Source organism: Silurus aristotelis (assembly GCF_946808225.1).
Source record: "Silurus aristotelis genome assembly, chromosome: 1".
Taxonomy (NCBI): Eukaryota; Metazoa; Chordata; class Actinopteri; order Siluriformes; family Siluridae; genus Silurus; species Silurus aristotelis.
In genome coordinates this window covers 22,391,020-22,410,413 of record NC_139574.1, presented here as the reverse complement: position 1 = coordinate 22,410,413, position 19,394 = coordinate 22,391,020, and the positions used below count along the sequence as shown (strand labels likewise).

General features: G+C 36.7%; 1 protein-coding gene across 1 annotated transcript in view; it reads right to left on the bottom strand.

Annotated features, from left to right (window-relative positions):
* dpyda (dihydropyrimidine dehydrogenase a) overlaps positions 1-19,394 on the bottom strand; it is a 139,977-nt gene that overhangs the window by 80,789 nt on the left and 39,794 nt on the right. The window contains exons 4-7 of the mRNA XM_083550841.1: positions 8,999-9,086; positions 6,989-7,150; positions 1,131-1,327; positions 525-606 (exon numbers count right to left, since the gene is read on the bottom strand). Of these exons, the coding sequence (XP_083406967.1) occupies positions 525-606; positions 1,131-1,327; positions 6,989-7,150; positions 8,999-9,086 (529 nt within the window). The remainder of the gene's footprint in view (positions 1-524; positions 607-1,130; positions 1,328-6,988; positions 7,151-8,998; positions 9,087-19,394) is intronic.

Below are 19,394 nucleotides of genomic sequence, written 5' to 3'. Positions count from 1 at the left end.
TGCAAATTTGTTATCTGGTTGCCCCCGTCCCGGCTCGTCTGCCTTTGAGCAACTCAGAGAAAAACGTTTCCTGTGCGAGATGAATGTTGAGCAGGTGTGCAGGAGGAAGAGGACTATCGATTGCCCTTTCTCACCACAGTGGCATTCAGGGAACAGACAGACAAGCAACCCAGCGCCCAGACCTGCACACACTGCCGCCCGCCTTCCTAATGCAGCTTTTAATTGTTCTTTATTAATGCGGCTGACATTTGGGCTGCTGATCCTCCCTGAGACCTGTCACCTTCCGTAGCCTCTGATGTGAGCAGGAGAGAGGGGAGGAAGGGAAAGAAGAAGAAAGAGTAGATAGAAAAAGTGTAGAGGAAATGGATGGAAGAAGGACAAGAAAGTGTGTGTTAAAGTGTATGAGAGAGATTGCATGTGTCTGTGTGTGTGTATGTGTGTGTGTGTGCGCATGACAGAGAAAAAGGAAAAAGAGAGAGACAAGATATTCAGAGGTGTGTAAAAGGTGAGATGCCGCTCATTACCTTCACTCCCAGGTCTTTCATCAGGTCCAGCTCAAACTGCACCACCTCATAGGGTAGGCGGAACTGGGGGATTTCTGAAGAGCTGGAGAAAAATGAGAAAGGGAAAAAATAAGAGAGGAAAAGAAATCGGGGCTATGGAATGATATAGGGAAGTAGCAAACGAAAAGCTCGAGAGAAAAAGAATGTTAGTGGAAGAAGATTAAAAAATAGAGAGCACACAGACAAAAAAAAAAACAGAAATCCCTTTCAGCACATAGGACATTTTCCTCTGTTATTCCATTTGATGTTTCAGAGCTCTGAAATCTCATATTGCTGTCAAACTTCAGCCACTCATTGTAATTCCCAGCAGCTACTGAACCTCTAAATCAGAGACAGACATGCACAGGACTACCCATCATCAGGATCGAATAGGGGTTAAAGCATCTGAGTAATTGATAATCCTGCTTCTTCTCAGTATTTAAAAGATGAATATTCCCAATTACAAGGGCCGCTCATTATTTATTCTGACCTTATGCGCATTCTCCATATCGATCACGGCAAGTCTGCACCAGATCACTAACAGACTTCAAATGCAGGACGCAATTTCGGTTCAGAATTTTTTCTCACCTCAGTCCACCGACATATTTCTCCTTCTCAAAAATTGTGATGTCACTGTAACCGAGACGGGCGAGAAAAGAGGCGCAGCTGATGCTGGCAGGGCCGCAGCCGATTAAAGCAATCTTCGAGTGGTAGCTCTCAGGCATCTGCTCAGGAGGACGAAGGCCAGGCATCCTCACCTGAGGAATACCCATCCTCTTGAACACCTGGAAACGCACCCACAAACCCATGCACACGCAAACACAATGACAATCACCATTTTGGACACAATTGCACAAAAGAAGAAGGGTTTTTACTTCTTTTTTTCTACTTGCTGCTAGCTTAGAATAATAATGAAAGCATTAAGAGGTAAAGCATTATGCAGTGATCAAGAAACATGATCACAAATCAATAGGATTTGATAGGGTTTTTTAAATTCCTAACATTATTACTGATTAAGCTTTGCGCACATGCATCGTTCCAGCTCGCTTTCTGAGAGCGATATTTCAATAACGAATATATTTGGATGCAGAAATAAGTGTAATAAATGGGCATACACCGAAATTCATATTTATCTTTATTTTATCCATTGTGTTTCACTTTAACTTGTAGAGTACATTCTCCATATTTTACCATAACCTGAAAAACATAATATATAGTAACACTGTTATTCAGATTCATTTTGTTTTTTCCAGGAAACAAAAGCGTGATGATGTCTGAACATTTACCCGTTTGGTGTGTTGTTTCCAAAATGAAAAAAAAAATAAAACTATAGAAAAAAAAAACCTAATTTATTCCATGAGTAGCCATATAAAGACATCAAATGATGATGGCTAGGAAGATACAGAACGAATAAGGCAAGTTATCCAAACAGGCCTTAATGAGAAGCCTATAGCACTATGTCCATTAACAATCGTAAAATGGGAAGGATAGCACTTTGTCTTCTTAATAAGATTATCAAGATCCATACATAGAGGCTTGCATTGTTAATACAATATTATGCCTGAGCAGGCAACATTACAGGTGATATTAATTTAGTTATTCATGAATCTCATGAACTGTGAAGCCCCAAATTGCTGCATGACAATGCATTTCTAATAATCCCTGAGAGCGGTTTAGAGGCCCTTCCTGTTATTGCTGCAGCTATGAAACAAACAATCCATCAATTCAAAACACAATCTCGCTTTTATAATTCACCCCATCATCTAATTGAAACAATGGACTGCAAACAGCACCTGACAAGCCATGTGGAAAAGGCTCAAGAGCTCCAAGTGCAAGCAGAACTGAAATTAATGACTTCCTCAAATCTATGTTCTTCACTAAGTATGTTTCCTCAGTGGCAAATAGCATGTACACCCTCATCATCAGAAACATCTCTCCCACTTCAGGCGTACTTCGCTTTTTCTACACATCAACTACAGCACTGACACCTACAGAAGAGAGGTCTATAGAGAAGTGTGATTTTTATTTTTTATTTTTGGGACTGGCAGAAACAGAGCAAATCAGACACACCAAGACATACATAAAGACAAGCAGGCAAATAGACAAACAGAGAAAGACCTGGACAGACCGTTAAAGGCAGACATACTAGGAGAGACAAATAGAAGATAGAACAAGACGAATGAAGACTAACAGACAAGCAGAGCTACAAACATTGATACAGATGGACAGACAGAAACAGTCCAAGACAGACAAACAGAAAGTTAGACAGACAGAGACAGAATATAAACTTAACAGAAGATACAGGGCAGGAAATCAAATATGATAGAGAACATAGATAGACAAATGAGAAAATAGACAAAAAAAACAGAACATATGGACCAGAACAGACAGACAGGTAGACAAACAAATTCTAGGTTTATTGGCCAAGTGTTTTGAAACACACAAGGAATTTGGTTCCAGCTGTTTGTGACTCTCAAAAGTACAGACATAAATGCACAATCAGACATAAAGGCACAATCAGACATAAAGGCACACATACATATAGAGATGACAGACAAAAGAACAGACATCCAGAAACAGACACACCAGGAGAAACAGACACACCAAGACTAGCAGAGAGACACAAAAAACAAAGAGACAAATATACTGTAAATACAAAATGACAGAGGCACATAAAGATAAACCTGAATACAAACAGACAGACATATACAAAGATCTTTCACTAAAATCACATCAACTGAACTGTGAAACTGCCTCATGCTACTGACCTTTTCGAAAACTCACATTCTGCATAAAAAAATTCAGACATTATACAGTGCATTCATAAAGTAATCAGACCTATTCATTTTTTTCCACATTTCATTATGTTGCAACCTGCTAAAATGCTTTGATATTTCTTTTTACAGCAATCTACACTCAATACCCCATAATGCCACTGTACAAACACTATTTATGACATTTAGCTTAGGGGCTTCCCATTTCTCGGTATCCCCATTGAAATGTTTCTACACTTAAATTGGAATATTAAATTCGAGCGATTGGACATTATTTGGAAAGTCACAAACCTGTAGATTAAAAGCTACAAATTTATACAAAAAAAAGCTACAGATTTATAGGTACAAAGCTAAAACTAAACTAAACTTCCCATAACTAAAGTCAAAGAGACAGGATCATGTCAAGACAGAGATCTGGAAAAGACTTCTGCACTAGCTGGCTGCCTGGCCAAACCGAACATTCAGAGAGAGGTGGCTTTGTAAGAAAAGTGATCCTGAACCTGGTTGAGCTTCATAGAATATGTGTAAAGATGTGAGAACCCTAATGGCCAGATAGAAGACTCTCCTCTTCTATAAGGTTCTCCCATCTCCAAACAATCTCTGCAGCTCAACCAGAGTAACCATTATGCTATTGGTCACCTCTCTTATATTGCCTTCTTCCCCAGTTGCTCAGTATAGCCAGTTCTAAAAAGAGTCCTTCTTGTTCCAAAATTCTTTTATTTAAGAATTATAGAGGCCACTGTAGTCTGATGAATTTGAGGAAGATGTTTTTTAGGGTTCCGTCTGCAGAACCCTGTCTCTAAGCTCTGCAGCCACCTTAATTGACCTCACTGATTGGTCTCTGCTCTGGGATACATCTCTAGTTGTTAGAATTTAGAATGGAGAAAGTTGTACACCCTCTTAAATCATGACATTTGAGTTTGGCACAGGTCGTCTTCAATATAAATGTAGAAACATCGAAAACATTATACAGAAAAAAATGGGATGCACCTGAGCAACATTACGAGAGGCATAGAAAAGAGTCTGAATACATACCTCAATGTGAATTTTTTTTTATTGTTTTAATTCTGGGTGTTGGTATTGGGTGTGCATTGATCATGACTAAAAAAATATATATATAAACGTAAAACATAAAAGATGAAAAAAGATGAAAGAAGTGAAACAGTGTGAATACTTTCTGAATGCACTGTATTTGTGGCAAAATTTATGAAAGCCTGAACACCATGACTACATCATATAAGATACAGGCGAGAGATGAAGAGAGGATGCCTCAAAGCCAGCTAATGCCCTCAGCCACTTGCACAGAGAAAGCTTGTTTATTGCCCACAAATGAAAGGATGTATTGACTTTTCCCTTGACTATAGCCATGCTAGAGGAACTACAGTTGAATAGAGCTGGGCAATGATAGCCCCTCTTCCTGGTGTTATCTAATTATCAGCAAGATAACCAGTCTGACCTCTCACATTTAAGGAGAGAGGAGCTGCCACCTAGAAAGAGATGTCTAATAAGTTATGGCAGGGGTGGGTGGCAGGAGAGAGGCCGCTTCCGTAATTGTGCCTTTTAATCTTTAGTCAGTAATGAAACTGTACAGGCCAAAGCCTCTCTCTATTTTAATCAGCTCAAAAGGTGCCTGATAGGTAAGAGTGTGAGTTCATGAAAGTTGAAGCGTGCTGAGCTGCCATCCCAACTCATCAATGTATTAAAAATAAAAGGGATTTATGTGTGAACATTAAAATGCAGCTTTACAAAACGAGAGTTTCGATTTTAGTAAGCAAATATTATATTACCCAAACAGTTTTAGTGTTAGCTTGAAAACCAATTGTTTAAAATAGGAAATTAGTGTGAATGAGGCCTACTGGTTACAATCCATAAACAAGATTATAAAGGAAAATCAGACAAGGGTCATTTTAAATTTACAAAAACAAAAATATTTAGTCTTATACTATATATATATATATATATATATATATATATATATATATATATATATATATATATACACAGTACAGACCAAAAGTTTGGACACACCTTCTCATTCAAAGAGTTTTCTTTATTTTCATGACTATGAAAATTGTAGAGTCACACTGAGTGACACGAGATGAACTAAACGACTGATGCTACCCTCGGCCGAAAGCGGGGAACCAGCAGCGTAGGTTTGCTCGTGCCTTCGAAATTTGGTTGCTCGTATCTTCGTTTGCTCATACTTTAGTATGAGCAAATTAGTTGCTCGTACAATATGGTTTTACTGTATATATATATATATATATATATATATATATATATATATATATATATATATATATATATATATATATATATATATATATATACACACACACACACACACACACACACACACACACACACACACACACACACACACACACACACACACAGTATATCAATTATAATTTAATCATTTTCACAAATATAATTTTCCCACCATTATAGATTACTGTCTGTCTTATTGGAGACCTTTGAGTCAGTCATTTCCTTCTATAGTGAATAAGTCATTCGTTAGGAACAAGTAAAGCCTCCTGAACAGCAACCCTACAGAATGGTGGGTCAAAGACACCAATTCAAACCCACACACGCTATCGCTGACATTTTCATTTAATTAGCAGTTACCATGGAACTAAATAAAGCCCACTATGACAATGACAAGAACAGATACCCTGATTATCTCAGAGCTGCATCGTGGTAAAGAACACCTGTAGTTCCAATCATTATTCTGGGGTAGAAAACAAGGCGACAGATGATCAAACAAATTCTACATACAACGTTTTTTTTTTTTTAAACTCACGGTTTACAATAAAAGCTGTCATTACTGATAACAGTCATGGCGCACAAGGAACAGCCAATGACAGTAAGCAAATCTCTGTGGAAATCTATTTACGGCAGACCAAAGCATCTCAGCTGTGCTGCTTTAAAGTGAAGCCCCCCTCCCTGGGCCGCCCCTGCTCTTTTCTTTTTATTCCTTCTAAACGTTAAATGAAGATCTGACGGTAAATCTTCTGGTTTAAACATGAAAGATCCCCCCTTGCTCGCTTTAGCTTCTTAACGCCAGAATCTTAATAAAGTAATCAGCATTGACTATGACGTCTGGTGCGTGACGAGCTGTTTTCCTTGAGCGTCTAGTTTTTGGTCTGCTTTTATAATAGGGGAAGGATTTGATGTTTATCACAGAAGAGGACTCAGCTGCTGAGAAAAGACACAGGAAAAATTATGGCTGTTATGGTAGATGGTGACAGTCACCGTGCGCCTGAGCTTCTGTTGCGGCCATAACAAAGGGCTGAGAGGCCCCATTAATACAGCACTGCATAGATCGTGCTGTCACTCCATCATGGCTTATGTGAGCTAAACAGAGCAGGGAGAAGTTACTGCTTGTCCAACACTGAGCTACTGCAGAAACCCGCTGTAAAATACACTCTGAGAAAGAGAAAAAAAAACCTGCCATTCGCACACTGAGACATCATTCTGTCGCTGATGCTGAAGGGTACTACCTTATAGTACACAGAAATATTGTTGCCCATATTGAAAAAAAAACACTTACTTATAATGCTAAGCTCTGGCCTGTTGCACAGTTGTGAATATGAAATGCACTTCATTGTACATGCACACAGTAAAAAAAAATATATAATGCCCATATTTATAGATTTTTCTTTTCTATACCTCAACAGCAAACTGCTGCAGTCCTCCGATGTTGATGGGCCCTTCCTCCGAGGCATAAAGGTTGCAGCCTCCCACACACAGGTCCGAGGTGGGACACACCATTCCACATGTCAGGCCCAGCGGATTGTCCGACAGGATCGCCCTCGCTGCCCCGTAATAGTTCTGGAATATAAGAAATAAATGCTCATGCAAAACAAAGGTCTGTAAAACAGCTCCTAACCCAATGTCATCAATGCTTTATTATGAGTAAAGAATTTCGTACTTTTATATCATTCTATGCGAGCAAGAAACAGTAACAATAGTGCTTGATGACCATCAAACTAATTACATGGGGAGCAGAATAGAGAAAAGGCATTGCCCAGAGACAGCCTTGAATCAAAAATGCATTTTTTTTATTTGTCAAAATGCACTGAATGACACCAGCCTTGACTGTGCAACGGTGGGTTCCAGGTGGCATTTGGCAAAAGCATTTTTGAATTTGCTATTTCGTGTTCATTATATAAGTTGGTCTTGAGCTTTAATGGCTGACTGATGGCTAAATGTGCAGTGTGAAGCCAGTAAGAGACCTGAAATGCTGCAGCATGAAAAGATTTTGAAGGTCAAGTGTGCAGACGACAAAACATTTTGTTCAAAGCTTCAGCAGCATCCTATGAAAAAATTGTGTTTTAAAGCCTACTGCTGAATATGCCGGTTTGTCTACTTTCTGTAAAATTTTAGAAATGCCAAAATTTCCTCTTTTACAGAATAAAACATTTTTATTAGTCTAATATTGAAAGAGTTTAAGAAAGAGAGCACGACTATTAAAGTGCTCCTGTAGCAAGGTCAAATAACGGTCACATACTTTCATACTTTCCAATTTCTTATATATATAAAAGTATACCTTATGATTTAATATTAGCTTGAAATACCAATTTTAGCAGCAATAACTTTAAAATGGTTGGTATGAGGTGTTTGTATTGATATGCTGTGTTTGGTTTTTGCCAATCGTCGGGCTATGCATTGTGGCCAAACATCTATACAATCTCTCCAAAGCACATTGTTCCAGAAGTTTTGTGATTTGTTCAGAAGCAACTTTGAAAACCTAAACTGTGTTGCCATGTTCCTTTTAGAAAGAAAAGGATTTCTCCTGGCAACCCTTCCAAACAAACCATACTGTCATGGACTTAAAAATTTGGCATGCTAACTGAGATGAAACTCTTTTTTTGCTAGTTTATCGCATGTTGCATGGTCTGGTCTTGGGGTGAATTTGCTAATATGTCCACTTCTAAAAAAGATTGGTGACTGTCTTGATTTTTTTCACTTGTGAATAAAGTTTAACACTGTAGAATGATTGACTTTAAATTGTTTGGAAATGGCCCTATATCCCTTCTCAAGTTGGTGGTCAGCAACAATTACTTCTCTAAGATCGTTGCTAGTGTATTTCCTCCATGGCACTGTGTTAACACACACCAACAAATTGCTCAAATGTAATATTTTATAGAGGGGGTCACGTTTTGGGTTGATTTTTTTTGTAATATGTCATGAATTGTTCATTTGAGATGTCAGATCAGGCTGACCGGGTAAGGACCAGATGATTTTTAAATGTCCTGATTCGTAAAACCATAGAATTCAAGAGTTTGTGTGTGTGTGTGTGTGTGTGTGTGTGTGTGTGTGTGTGTGTGTGTGTGTGTGTGTGTGTGTGTGTGTGTGTGTGTGTGTGTGTGAGACCAATCTTTAATTGTACTCCCATTCCCACCTGCTCCCACAGTTATTATTTTTGTTAGTACCAACCCATAATACTTCCCAAAAAATAAACAAATCAGGATAAAGCAGTTACTGATGATGAATGAATGAATAAACACTGCAAGTAAGCTGCTGCATCCAATACACTCCCCTGTTAATAAATGTGGCCTTTTCTTTATCTCTAAAACTCAGTTCTGCTTCATGTCATTTTATTATTGTGGATTGATGTGGAGAAGCAGCAGGGCAATTAGTTATGTGTCGAATATAAAAGATATAAACAGTGATTACCTTGTTAGAGATGCTGGTGATAAAAGCCTTTATGTCGAGATTAGTGGGGCAGCTCTTCTGACAAGGTGCATCTGCACACTTTAGACATCTGTCAGCAAATAGAAGACAGAACGCATATAGGCTGTGAACATTCTGCACATCACAATTGCTCACAATATTTAGTGTAAAAAATAAATCCTGGCCTACTCTGACTATAAAAAGGGACACTAGGTCAGCACCATGAGGAGATACTGGCAAGTTCGGGCCTCTTAATGTGTCAGGTTGGCCGTTACTTTAATATACAGTCACACTGCTTGTGAAAAGAAAATGTCCAGCTCCATCTCCTCAGGAAGCATCCTGTGGTGAACATGTAGTGGTTCACCGTCGCCATTTTGGTGACAATGAACAGGTTTGCAATGATAAATACAATAATTTGGAGTGGAATAATTAAATATTCATGACCAATCGGAATGGATGTTTTGCCTGTGGATGTGAGCGTGTGTGACAGGAGGTGTGCAGCAGGGAGGGCCCTGTTCCTGCTGTTGGCATGCACTCATTAGTTTACACATTTAAAAACACACACAGCTGTTTGACTCGCCACACTAATGATTTTAGATGATGTAGCACCAATTTGGAACAGAGCATTCTCCTTTAGGCTGATCAGCCAGAACGAAGAAAGGGGAGAGTAAAAGAGAAAGAGAGATGGTAAGAGAAAGACACCACACTGGAAAAATGATTTACACACTGATAGAAAAGAAAAAAAAAAGGAGGGGGGGGGGGGGGGCTAAGCATATGCACAGAAAGAGAAGAAGCAAAACCTTTTCCGTCAGATTGTGATCTCCATATATTCACTCACTAAAGTGCACACACACACACACACACACACACACACACACACACACACACATACACACACATACACACACACACACACACACACACACACACACACACACACACACACACACACACACACACACACACACACACACACAGAATAACACAAAAGCATACACTACAGCTGGCTGGCTGTAATAATCTTCCGATGCTGCGAGCTCAGTGCAGGTTAAAGTGCACAAGGCTGCCATTAATACCACTTATCACAGTGACAGCAGGGTAATTACCACAGTGCTGTGGCCAGGTAGAGAGAAGTGGGGACATAAGACGCCGCCGCACAGCATCACGCACCACCATCGCTATGTTTTATTAAACCTGGGTGGTTGATCATCAAGTGACATTAGTGTTGATCCATTTTCCTTATTTGACAATAAATTATCCTTGGCCCCTGGCATAATGGATATTGCAGCAGTGTTTGCCTGGGAGAAAGCTCGAGCCATGTCGAATCTCCGCCGAGTAGCACACATGCTGTTAAAGTAAGAAAGCTGGGCTCTGAGGACGCTGGCTAGTGTCAGGCCTCTTATCTCCTCCAGCATGATTAATACGGAGGGTACACACCGAGCAGCTTGGGAAAGATATAGAGCCATAACCGCATAAATATTTCTCTCTCTCTCTCTCTCTCTCTCTCTCTCTCTCTCACACTCACACTCACACACACACTCACACTCACACTCACACACACACTCACACACACACTCACACACACACTCACACACACCCTAACAGTCAGTTATAAACCTTGCCTCATGTTAAACAAGTGCATTATTCAAAGTTTGTTGGAACTGGACTATTGTAGTGTATCATGCATAATATTGATGACCTTAAAAATGAAATTTTGTATACTTCAGACCTGGAGTGTGTGAAGCCATTCCCAAGCAGGTCAATGGTACAAAAACATTCATAAAGATGAGATCTCAGAGATTGAAATGAAAATATGTGTGGGGGCACCTTCAGTTGATTCGTGAGCTTTCTTACAAAAAATAAATAAATAAATCAAAGAAAGAAAGAAAGAAAGAAAGAAAGAAAAGAAAAGCCTGGTATAAACAAAGCGAGTGCAAAAAGAAAAAAGAAAAAGAAAAACAGCCATCAAAATAAAAATAACTATTACACAATGGTCACAAACAAGACTTCCATTCCTATTGGTTTTCTTATTCTTGTTCCGAAGGAAACATTGAAGCCACTGGGTATAGGCACATTTCAGGTCTTTACCCATCTTCCATGGCTAGTAGCCCAAGTGCTTTGCAAATGTCAACAGAAAATAATGCGCACACAAAGGCAATCTTATTTGTTCAAGAATTGCTCTAGGTCACAGCAATTGAAGCAGGCATGGCGAGGTGCACTCCAGAAAAGAGTGGCTCGCTTTGAGTGCATTAGCTGAAGCATCACTGCTTTGTGCTCTAAAATGCAATCAAACAGCTCGATGTACACATGCTTTTTCAATGCATCCAAACAATCATGCAATAAGCGTTCCTGAATATGAAGGAGCTGTTGATTACCAGAGCACTACAGAGCTGATTTTTCTGTTGCCTTTCGGAACGTCTATCTTCTCGCTCTTTCATATTTTGGCTTGACTAATAATCAAAGGCTTTGATTGCTTTGTGTGATGAGTGGAGTTAGTACAGGTGCTCAGTGTGCGCAGGTAGCTAATTTGTTATTCACTGTTGCTATTAAGTCAAAGGAGTTTGCAATAGAAAGCAGAATTCAAATCACAAAAATCCAGCCAATTGTAATGATAGAAGATAAAAAAAATTAAATAAATAATAATAATAATAATAATAATAATAATAATTATAAATATATATATATATATATGAGCAATCTTCACAAGCAGTTAGAACTATTCAGTCTTTTTTTGATAAGATAATCATTTTAGTTCTATTGTTTGGGAAATGGGATCACCTAATATTTATTAAAAGTTTAAATGTCACAGTATAAAAAATCTGTGTCCCTAACTGGACAAAGGAATACCCTCAAAGGAATAATCACACTAATTGTAATTGCATAATGATTATAAATGCTGCCTGGAAGAAATTGATATAATGCTTGTGACACAATTATTGACATGATAATAGAACTAAATTCGGTCAATGTCGAATAAAGTCAATCATCATAAAATATGAACAAAAAATAAATCAATAAAAGGAATGCAAAAGAATTTTGATTACAAGGTAAACATTCAGTTTCATAATTTGAGCAGTGCCTTTGCTTTGAAATGTTTCTCAAATCATCCTTGATATTTGCAAACCAGTAAGTGCATTTTTTTTTTTTTATTATTGTAATTGTGTGTTTTGCTCTGTGTGTATAGGCTCGCCAATTGAAGGTTCATGGTCGACATATTTTAGAGAACTAGTTGATCATTGGTTGATCTGATGCTGTACACATCCCTCTATTAGTAAAATTAAAAATGCATCTGCACAATTCATCAGTTATAAAAACATTTACCAAAAAAGATGAATAGAAATTTTAGATGACAGATTCTGACAACTGGTTTAACCATTTTGCGTTCAATAATTTATGCAATGAACTGGTGCCGAGATGTTTTGGGGGTTAGGACTTTTCAAGTGATGATACATTTTGATCACCATGACATAAACAACCAATATTGTAGGGAACGGCAGATCAAAGAAATATTTTTTTTATGACTAAATGACATGGAGGTTGAACGAGAAGTTTTGAGAATTTCATTTCTGACCTGAGAAACGCTTCAAAGCAACTGAAAAAACTGTAAACCTATAACACAATTATAAAATGCTTGGAAAAAAAAGATTTTAGGAAGGAAATATACGTAGTATTCGGTTCATCACACCATTATCAATAATAACATATTTTCTATAAAATTGTTACTCTATCTCAAATTCCACACCTAATTTACCTAAACCATCTGCACATTTTGCTTCACCCACACATTTAATTTATTTCTAATTATTATACTGAATGGCTGTAGACTTTTTGCAAACTACCCTGATGAATAATCTGCTGTTTATTCTGTTTAGCTTTTGCGAAATATTTTCAGGCTTTTCAGGGTCACTGGCTTTAAAGGGGTTTTGCAATTAAAAATTATTATCTAAAATAAAATGAGCTAAAATAAGATGTAGATAAGTTTGTTTTGTAGTTTATTATTTTCTGAAATTCAGAATAATTTGATTAGGCCTTATATACAGAATAGTACCTGGGACACATAAGGGATAAAGTAGGCATAAGGTTTATATAGAGAGAGGTTATATAAGGTTTATTTATATATATATATATATATATATATATATATATATATATATATATATATATATATATATATATATATATATATATATATATATATATATATATAGGGAGAGAGAGAGAGAGAGAGAGAGAGAGAGAGAGAGAGAGAGAGAGAGAGAGAGATAGATAGATAGATAGATAGATAGATAGATAGATAGACACACAGATAGCAACAGTTTCAGATAGCACTGCAATCATGACTAAAATAATAATAATAATATAAAAAAAATGTGCTTTAGCCCTGAAAATGTAAGGGATAAAGTGAAAAGTATCGTAATCAAATGTGGATGCTTTACAAACAGTCAGCACAAATACAGACTACATACTGTACAGTAAATATGTCATGTGAATCCTGAACCAGTCTATCAAGCTGTTCGCAACTGACAATTTATGAGATTAAGTAGACATGTGTAAACATGTCCCTTTTATTACACTTGTATTTGGAATCTCCAGATGATAGTTACTGATATCTAGTGGATAATCTGTATCCATTTCCTTTTGCTTTATTTGGATCATCCAGTTTATAATTTGTGACGTGAAGCAGATCATAAACTGCAAAGTCTGTCTTTAGTCATTTCACAATGTCAAATTGACTTCCTGCAAGCTGTTAAATGTAAACATTGCTTGGCATGAATCAATTTATAGGCTGCTTCAGGATAGTCTGTAAATTGTCTACAACAGACTCTCCAAAAATAAAAAAGTAAAATATTATCATATAATTCTTTGTTGCTAAAGGAATACATTGTGTGGTACAGATTGTTAGTAAGCTAACCTCTGTTCAAGCATTATTTCAATTAAGATCTTCTTTCCTCTATAAATTAACATAAAATACGATTGAATTGTCTTTTTTTTTGTTACATATTTTAAAATCTTTATTAAACTTAGTTGAGATCAGCTGTAGTCTAACCCTGACTAAAGTTATCAGATAGATTCATTAACGGTACCAATATTAGGAAACTGTTCACATATTATACATATAATATACATATAATGCCATACCAGTCAAACCCTAAAAAAAATGTAGAAATTTCATTTGCTATTTATTTGTAAAAGTAAAACAATGTAATTTGTTTTCAAAGCATACAGTCCAATGTCATGTTTTATTACATGATTTCATTGTACTTTCCAACTCCATACGTAGCTAAATGCTGCTATTACTGGTGGTAGAAGCAGCTGTGGGCCTGTGTGTAATGATGTGAGTGTGGCTCAGAGGAAGACGGCCAAGGTGAGATTAGAGTATGCTTTTGGGGTTAGAACAGCACCCATCACACCCTCATTGACCACATGACAGAGCCAACAGCTGCACACACCAAAGAGAGAGGCACAGTAGAAGACAGGAATACTTGGAGTTTGGTTAGTGTGTCTATGTGTGTATGCGAAAATCCCTAAATTAATGTGTGCATCATAACAATCATATCTGCCAACACCATTTTATTGTTTTCAAACCGCAAAAGACGAGTATTTTCCCTAATTAAAAAAATATATATTAAAAAATAACACTGAGCGGTAAATATCAGCAATGAATCCAGCATTTATGAATTTATAAGCATCTGCACATATAGGGGTCTCTGCTTATGATAGCTATATAAGATTCATCATTTTTCAGAGGATACGTTTATACTAATCAAACATCATTAATAGAAAATGAGCTGAAAATAATAATACAAAATAAAACTACTATTATCTATTCACTATGATCATCATCTGTAATTAGATTTTTAAACATGAAAAATACGAGCGGCTGTGTTTGGAAACTCCAGCCGAAGAAATATTGCCAGAGAAATAAATGGTTGCTGGTATGTGGGAGAAAAGCACAGCCTAGACTTCATGCACATATGTGGGGGCAAATACGGTGGCACATCTAATTAAATCAACAAGACATCCACAGACATTGCGTTGACTAAAGGTATTGGGATTTTCATTCCTCACAGCCATCCATGATTAGAAGCCAAGAAGCAAAATTGGCCATGCTGTATAGGTGCGAGGGACAATATACTTTCTCTACTGTCACAACAACACTAGCTGGTTATATGTGTCTGTGAGCACATTGATGCAGAAGAGGGAAGATAACACTTTCTATGTAGAGACTTATTCTGCTCTGGGGTGCATCATGAACAGAGCTCAAAAAAGTTTATTGGGTTCATGTATCTCAGAAGAAGCAGATGTTATGCTGTAAATCCTAGCTGTTAAAAAAAAGCCCAATCAACTTTAAAATGTCTACTTCATTTGGGGTAACCTTTTAAACGATCAGTTACTTCCGCATGTATGGAGTAATGGCAAATTATTATGGCCGCTCATTTTAAAGGCAGACTAACAGGTCTTTGAGGGTCAGAATTCTAGCTGATAGACAGGTGTTCAAATACTTATTTGCAGCTGTATCATACAAATAAATAGTTTAAAAATCATATATTGTGATTTCTGGATTTTTTTTTTTTAGATTATGTCTCTCACAGTGGACATGCACCTACGATGACAATTTCAGACCCCTCCATGATTTCTAAGTGGAAGAACGTGCAAAATAGCAGACACACACACACACACACACACACACACACACACACATCATTTTTCTTTTATTTATAATATATATATATATAATTAAACATTGAACATCAAAAGTCCATTGTGGATGGGAATTCGCAGGTGACCAAGAAGGAGAAAAAGCTGAAAGAAAAAGAAAATAAATAAAAGAAAAATGGTGTGTGTGTGTGTGTGTGTATATATATATATAGCTAGAGCTGTCTCATAATATTCTGCCTCAAACAAAAATTGGAAAACATAGTAAAATACTAAGCCTGACAGAAGTTATCAAATACATTTTCCACATCCTGTCCATATCCATTATTCATCACCAGTCAGGCTAAGTTATTACAAAGGGGATGGGACTTTTACTTTACCATAAACAACTCCATGTAAATGTCACAGGAAAACATCCACCACCAGTGAACTGAGAGGGAGCAGCAGGTGAGGAGCAGACTTATGGCATGAGCAAAGATTCTGGAAAGCTTTGCCCTAGGCAATATAGTTCAGTTTAAACCGAGCAATCTGTGGACAATTTGGGGACAGTTTGAGGATTTTACTGCAGCACCACCACTTGTCAGCTTTCATGCTCAAAAAAAGAGACTATAAGATGAATGGAATTTAACTGAGTGTGCAAAAGACTGACTAAAGATTTGAGGGGGCTGAGGAATAGTGAAAAATTGTGCATAGACACAAGATAATATCGTAAACGTATTCGTAGCAAAATCTTTCAGTACAGGGTTTTCGGTTCGGTCAGAGATGGGAAGTAATGAAGTACAAATACTTCGTTACTGTACTTAAGTAGATTTTTCTGGTATCAGTACTTTACTTAACTGTTTATTATTTGGACTTTATACTTTCACTCATTAAATTTTTTACACAAAATGTACAAATGTACTTTCTACTTCTTACATTTTTAAACCAGACTCATTACTTAAGTTTTAATCTATTTCTTGTCATTGCTTTTTCAATCTACCACTGGTGTATCATTTCCTGGCTCTCACACACCACAGACGTAGACTAGTTTAAGACAAGCAGGGCAGAAGGCAACATGAAGTATAACGAACATGGATGAGACAGAGGGAGTCAGTGATTTAAACATGAATGAAAACAGAGTCATTCCTGATCACCTGGTCATCATCTTTTCTCTGCTTGTGTTCTATGTGGTGGTTCTTCAGACCGGCTACATTCATTAGATAACAAAATGATTTTGTATTAATGTATTAATTTGATCTGAGGTCTAGTTACCAGTGTGACATTAAAACAGGTAGTAGAAATGGCTACTTTCTACTTAAATACATGTCAGAGCCCATACTTCTTTACTTTAACTTAAGTAAAAAATTTAGTCAGTTTACATGCGGAACATAGTTACAATCTTATTAGAAACGTATTAAGTTGCGGATCGCAAGTTTGTTTAGTCTCCGCCTCGCACTTTGAGTGCCTTTAAAAATTATTTTTCAAATTGTAAACATACACAACAATCCCTAGAGTTAGCACAGTGTCACTGTGGCTAATCACTCTGTACCTTAAATAAGATTTGTTTTACACATGCATGAAAACGCTAAAGAATCCATAGCGCTAGCATTAGCTGCTAACAAGGAAGTGACTAGCAGCTAACGCTCGTGCTATGGATTATTTAGCATTTTATGTCCAGCTTCAAGAATTTCTCTTAAAAGTAGAACATCCTGACAATTCCTTGTATTAAGGGAGTGAATGAATGAAGGATGAAAGTAATGAAGACATTTGCAAAAGTATACTAAAAAAAGTACAACAGTTAAGTAGATTAGAAAATTAAACACATACACACACATACACACACACGCACACGCACACGCACACACACACGCACACACACACGCACACACATCTGTATCTGTATTACCCAAATGGGGTCTTAAAAATGTAAACTATTTAATGTCATTTTTCCACTTACTTAATTGTATTTAATCAATTAAATTTGTAACAATATAATAAATAATAAAAAAGTGTATTGCATTAATTTTATTTATTCTATTTTATATTTTATAAAATATTATAAAATATGACTTTATACATTTTTTAACCAAGCAGCCATTTTATTTATAATTGTTTTTAAAATGTAATTTGTTCAAATTTGTTCCCTATAACCAGACCAAAATTAAACCGAACTGTGACTTAAAACCAAGGTACCGAACCGTGAATTTTGTGTACCGTTACACCCTTAGTGTATAGTGAATAATAGTGTACAGACCTTTAAGAGTTCACTGTGAATAATGATCTATATTTACTGAATAATGCATATTAAAAATGGTGTGCAGAGTGTAGAGTGAATAATGGTGTATAGATAGTGAATAGTAAACAAGAGTGTAAAGACAGTGTATAGTTTATAGACAGTGTATGTTATAAAAGAGTGTATAATATATAGATTATAGATGGTGTATAGTATATAAGCTCATAGACGGTGTATAGTGAATTGTGAATAATAGTGTTAAGTTTGTGTATAGTGGATAATGGTGTATCAATAGGTCTTTACATCACACCTGTCTGTGGCCTTCATTTAATATTGCTGAAGCATTCGTTTGTCATGATCTTCATTTTGGAATAATATTTAAACACATTTAAAACACTGTTATATCCATAACGGAAAGACACAACACTGTTTGTTCTTTAGAGATATTTTAATTAAATGTAAATATTTTTCAAAAATCTAATTCTTATCTTAATAAAAGCCTTAATAATGTAGATGATATGCTTTCTGGTTTCAAATTCAAAAACTTAGGGGTTGTAAAAGTGCTACGTCCCAAATTTTGTGTTCATTTCCAGTCCCATCCAGAGCAGAATTTAATTTGGTAAGCCTCTGCTGAGTGAAAATATAATTAAATTTGTGTGTGTGTGTGTGTGTGTGTGTGTGTGTGTGTGTGTGTGTGTGTGTGTGTGTGTGTTTCCAATAGAATACGAGCAAATCTTTTGGTAAATGCACATCCATAAAGCTGGAATTGCCCACACCAATAATTTTTGAAATATCCTTCTTCTACACTTAAAGAGCCAATTATAGCAAATAAAACTCCATATTAAAAAGGAAATAATAAAGATCCTCCGAACACAATTGAGTAGTTTTTTTTTTTTTTTAATCTGAAAAGTTAAATGAATCAAAATACTTGCTGCCATGGAAACGTCTGGAGAAGGGTTTAGGACATGTCAAATTGGACAGGTGAGGTTAAAGGAACATGCCCACCACACAGGTTCACCTGTCATTTTAATTGCCTTAGCAGTCATGCTTTTAACCAATTAAAGTCAATTCCAATGACTTCCCACACCACCAAGGGAAAACAGACTTTTTTCTTTACATTTTTTAGTACTTCCAGCACTTCTTAAAATATCATACATTTGCCTGGTAAATACATCCAACTTGTTGAGCTTATGCCTGTAAGTGGTCGCATGTTCCATAAAAATAAATCACACAAATGAGTCAAAAATCTCAAATTAACCTGCGCTGTGAACATTCAAAAAGCACCATTATATAGTCTCTATATTTAGGTTATTTTTTTAACTGCCTGAGTTTTTTTTAATGGAGCCTGCTAAGCTTTTTTTTGCCAACTGAACTAACAGTGTCCAGTGCAGTGATTGTAATCATGTCTTAACTGCAGAGGACAGCAGAGTGCAGTATGTGAGCTCGCAAGCTTCATCAGCAGTAATCTTGCCCAATCCGGCCATTAGTTGCTTTGCTTTAACCTGAGATCAGCTCTGGCACACAGATAAT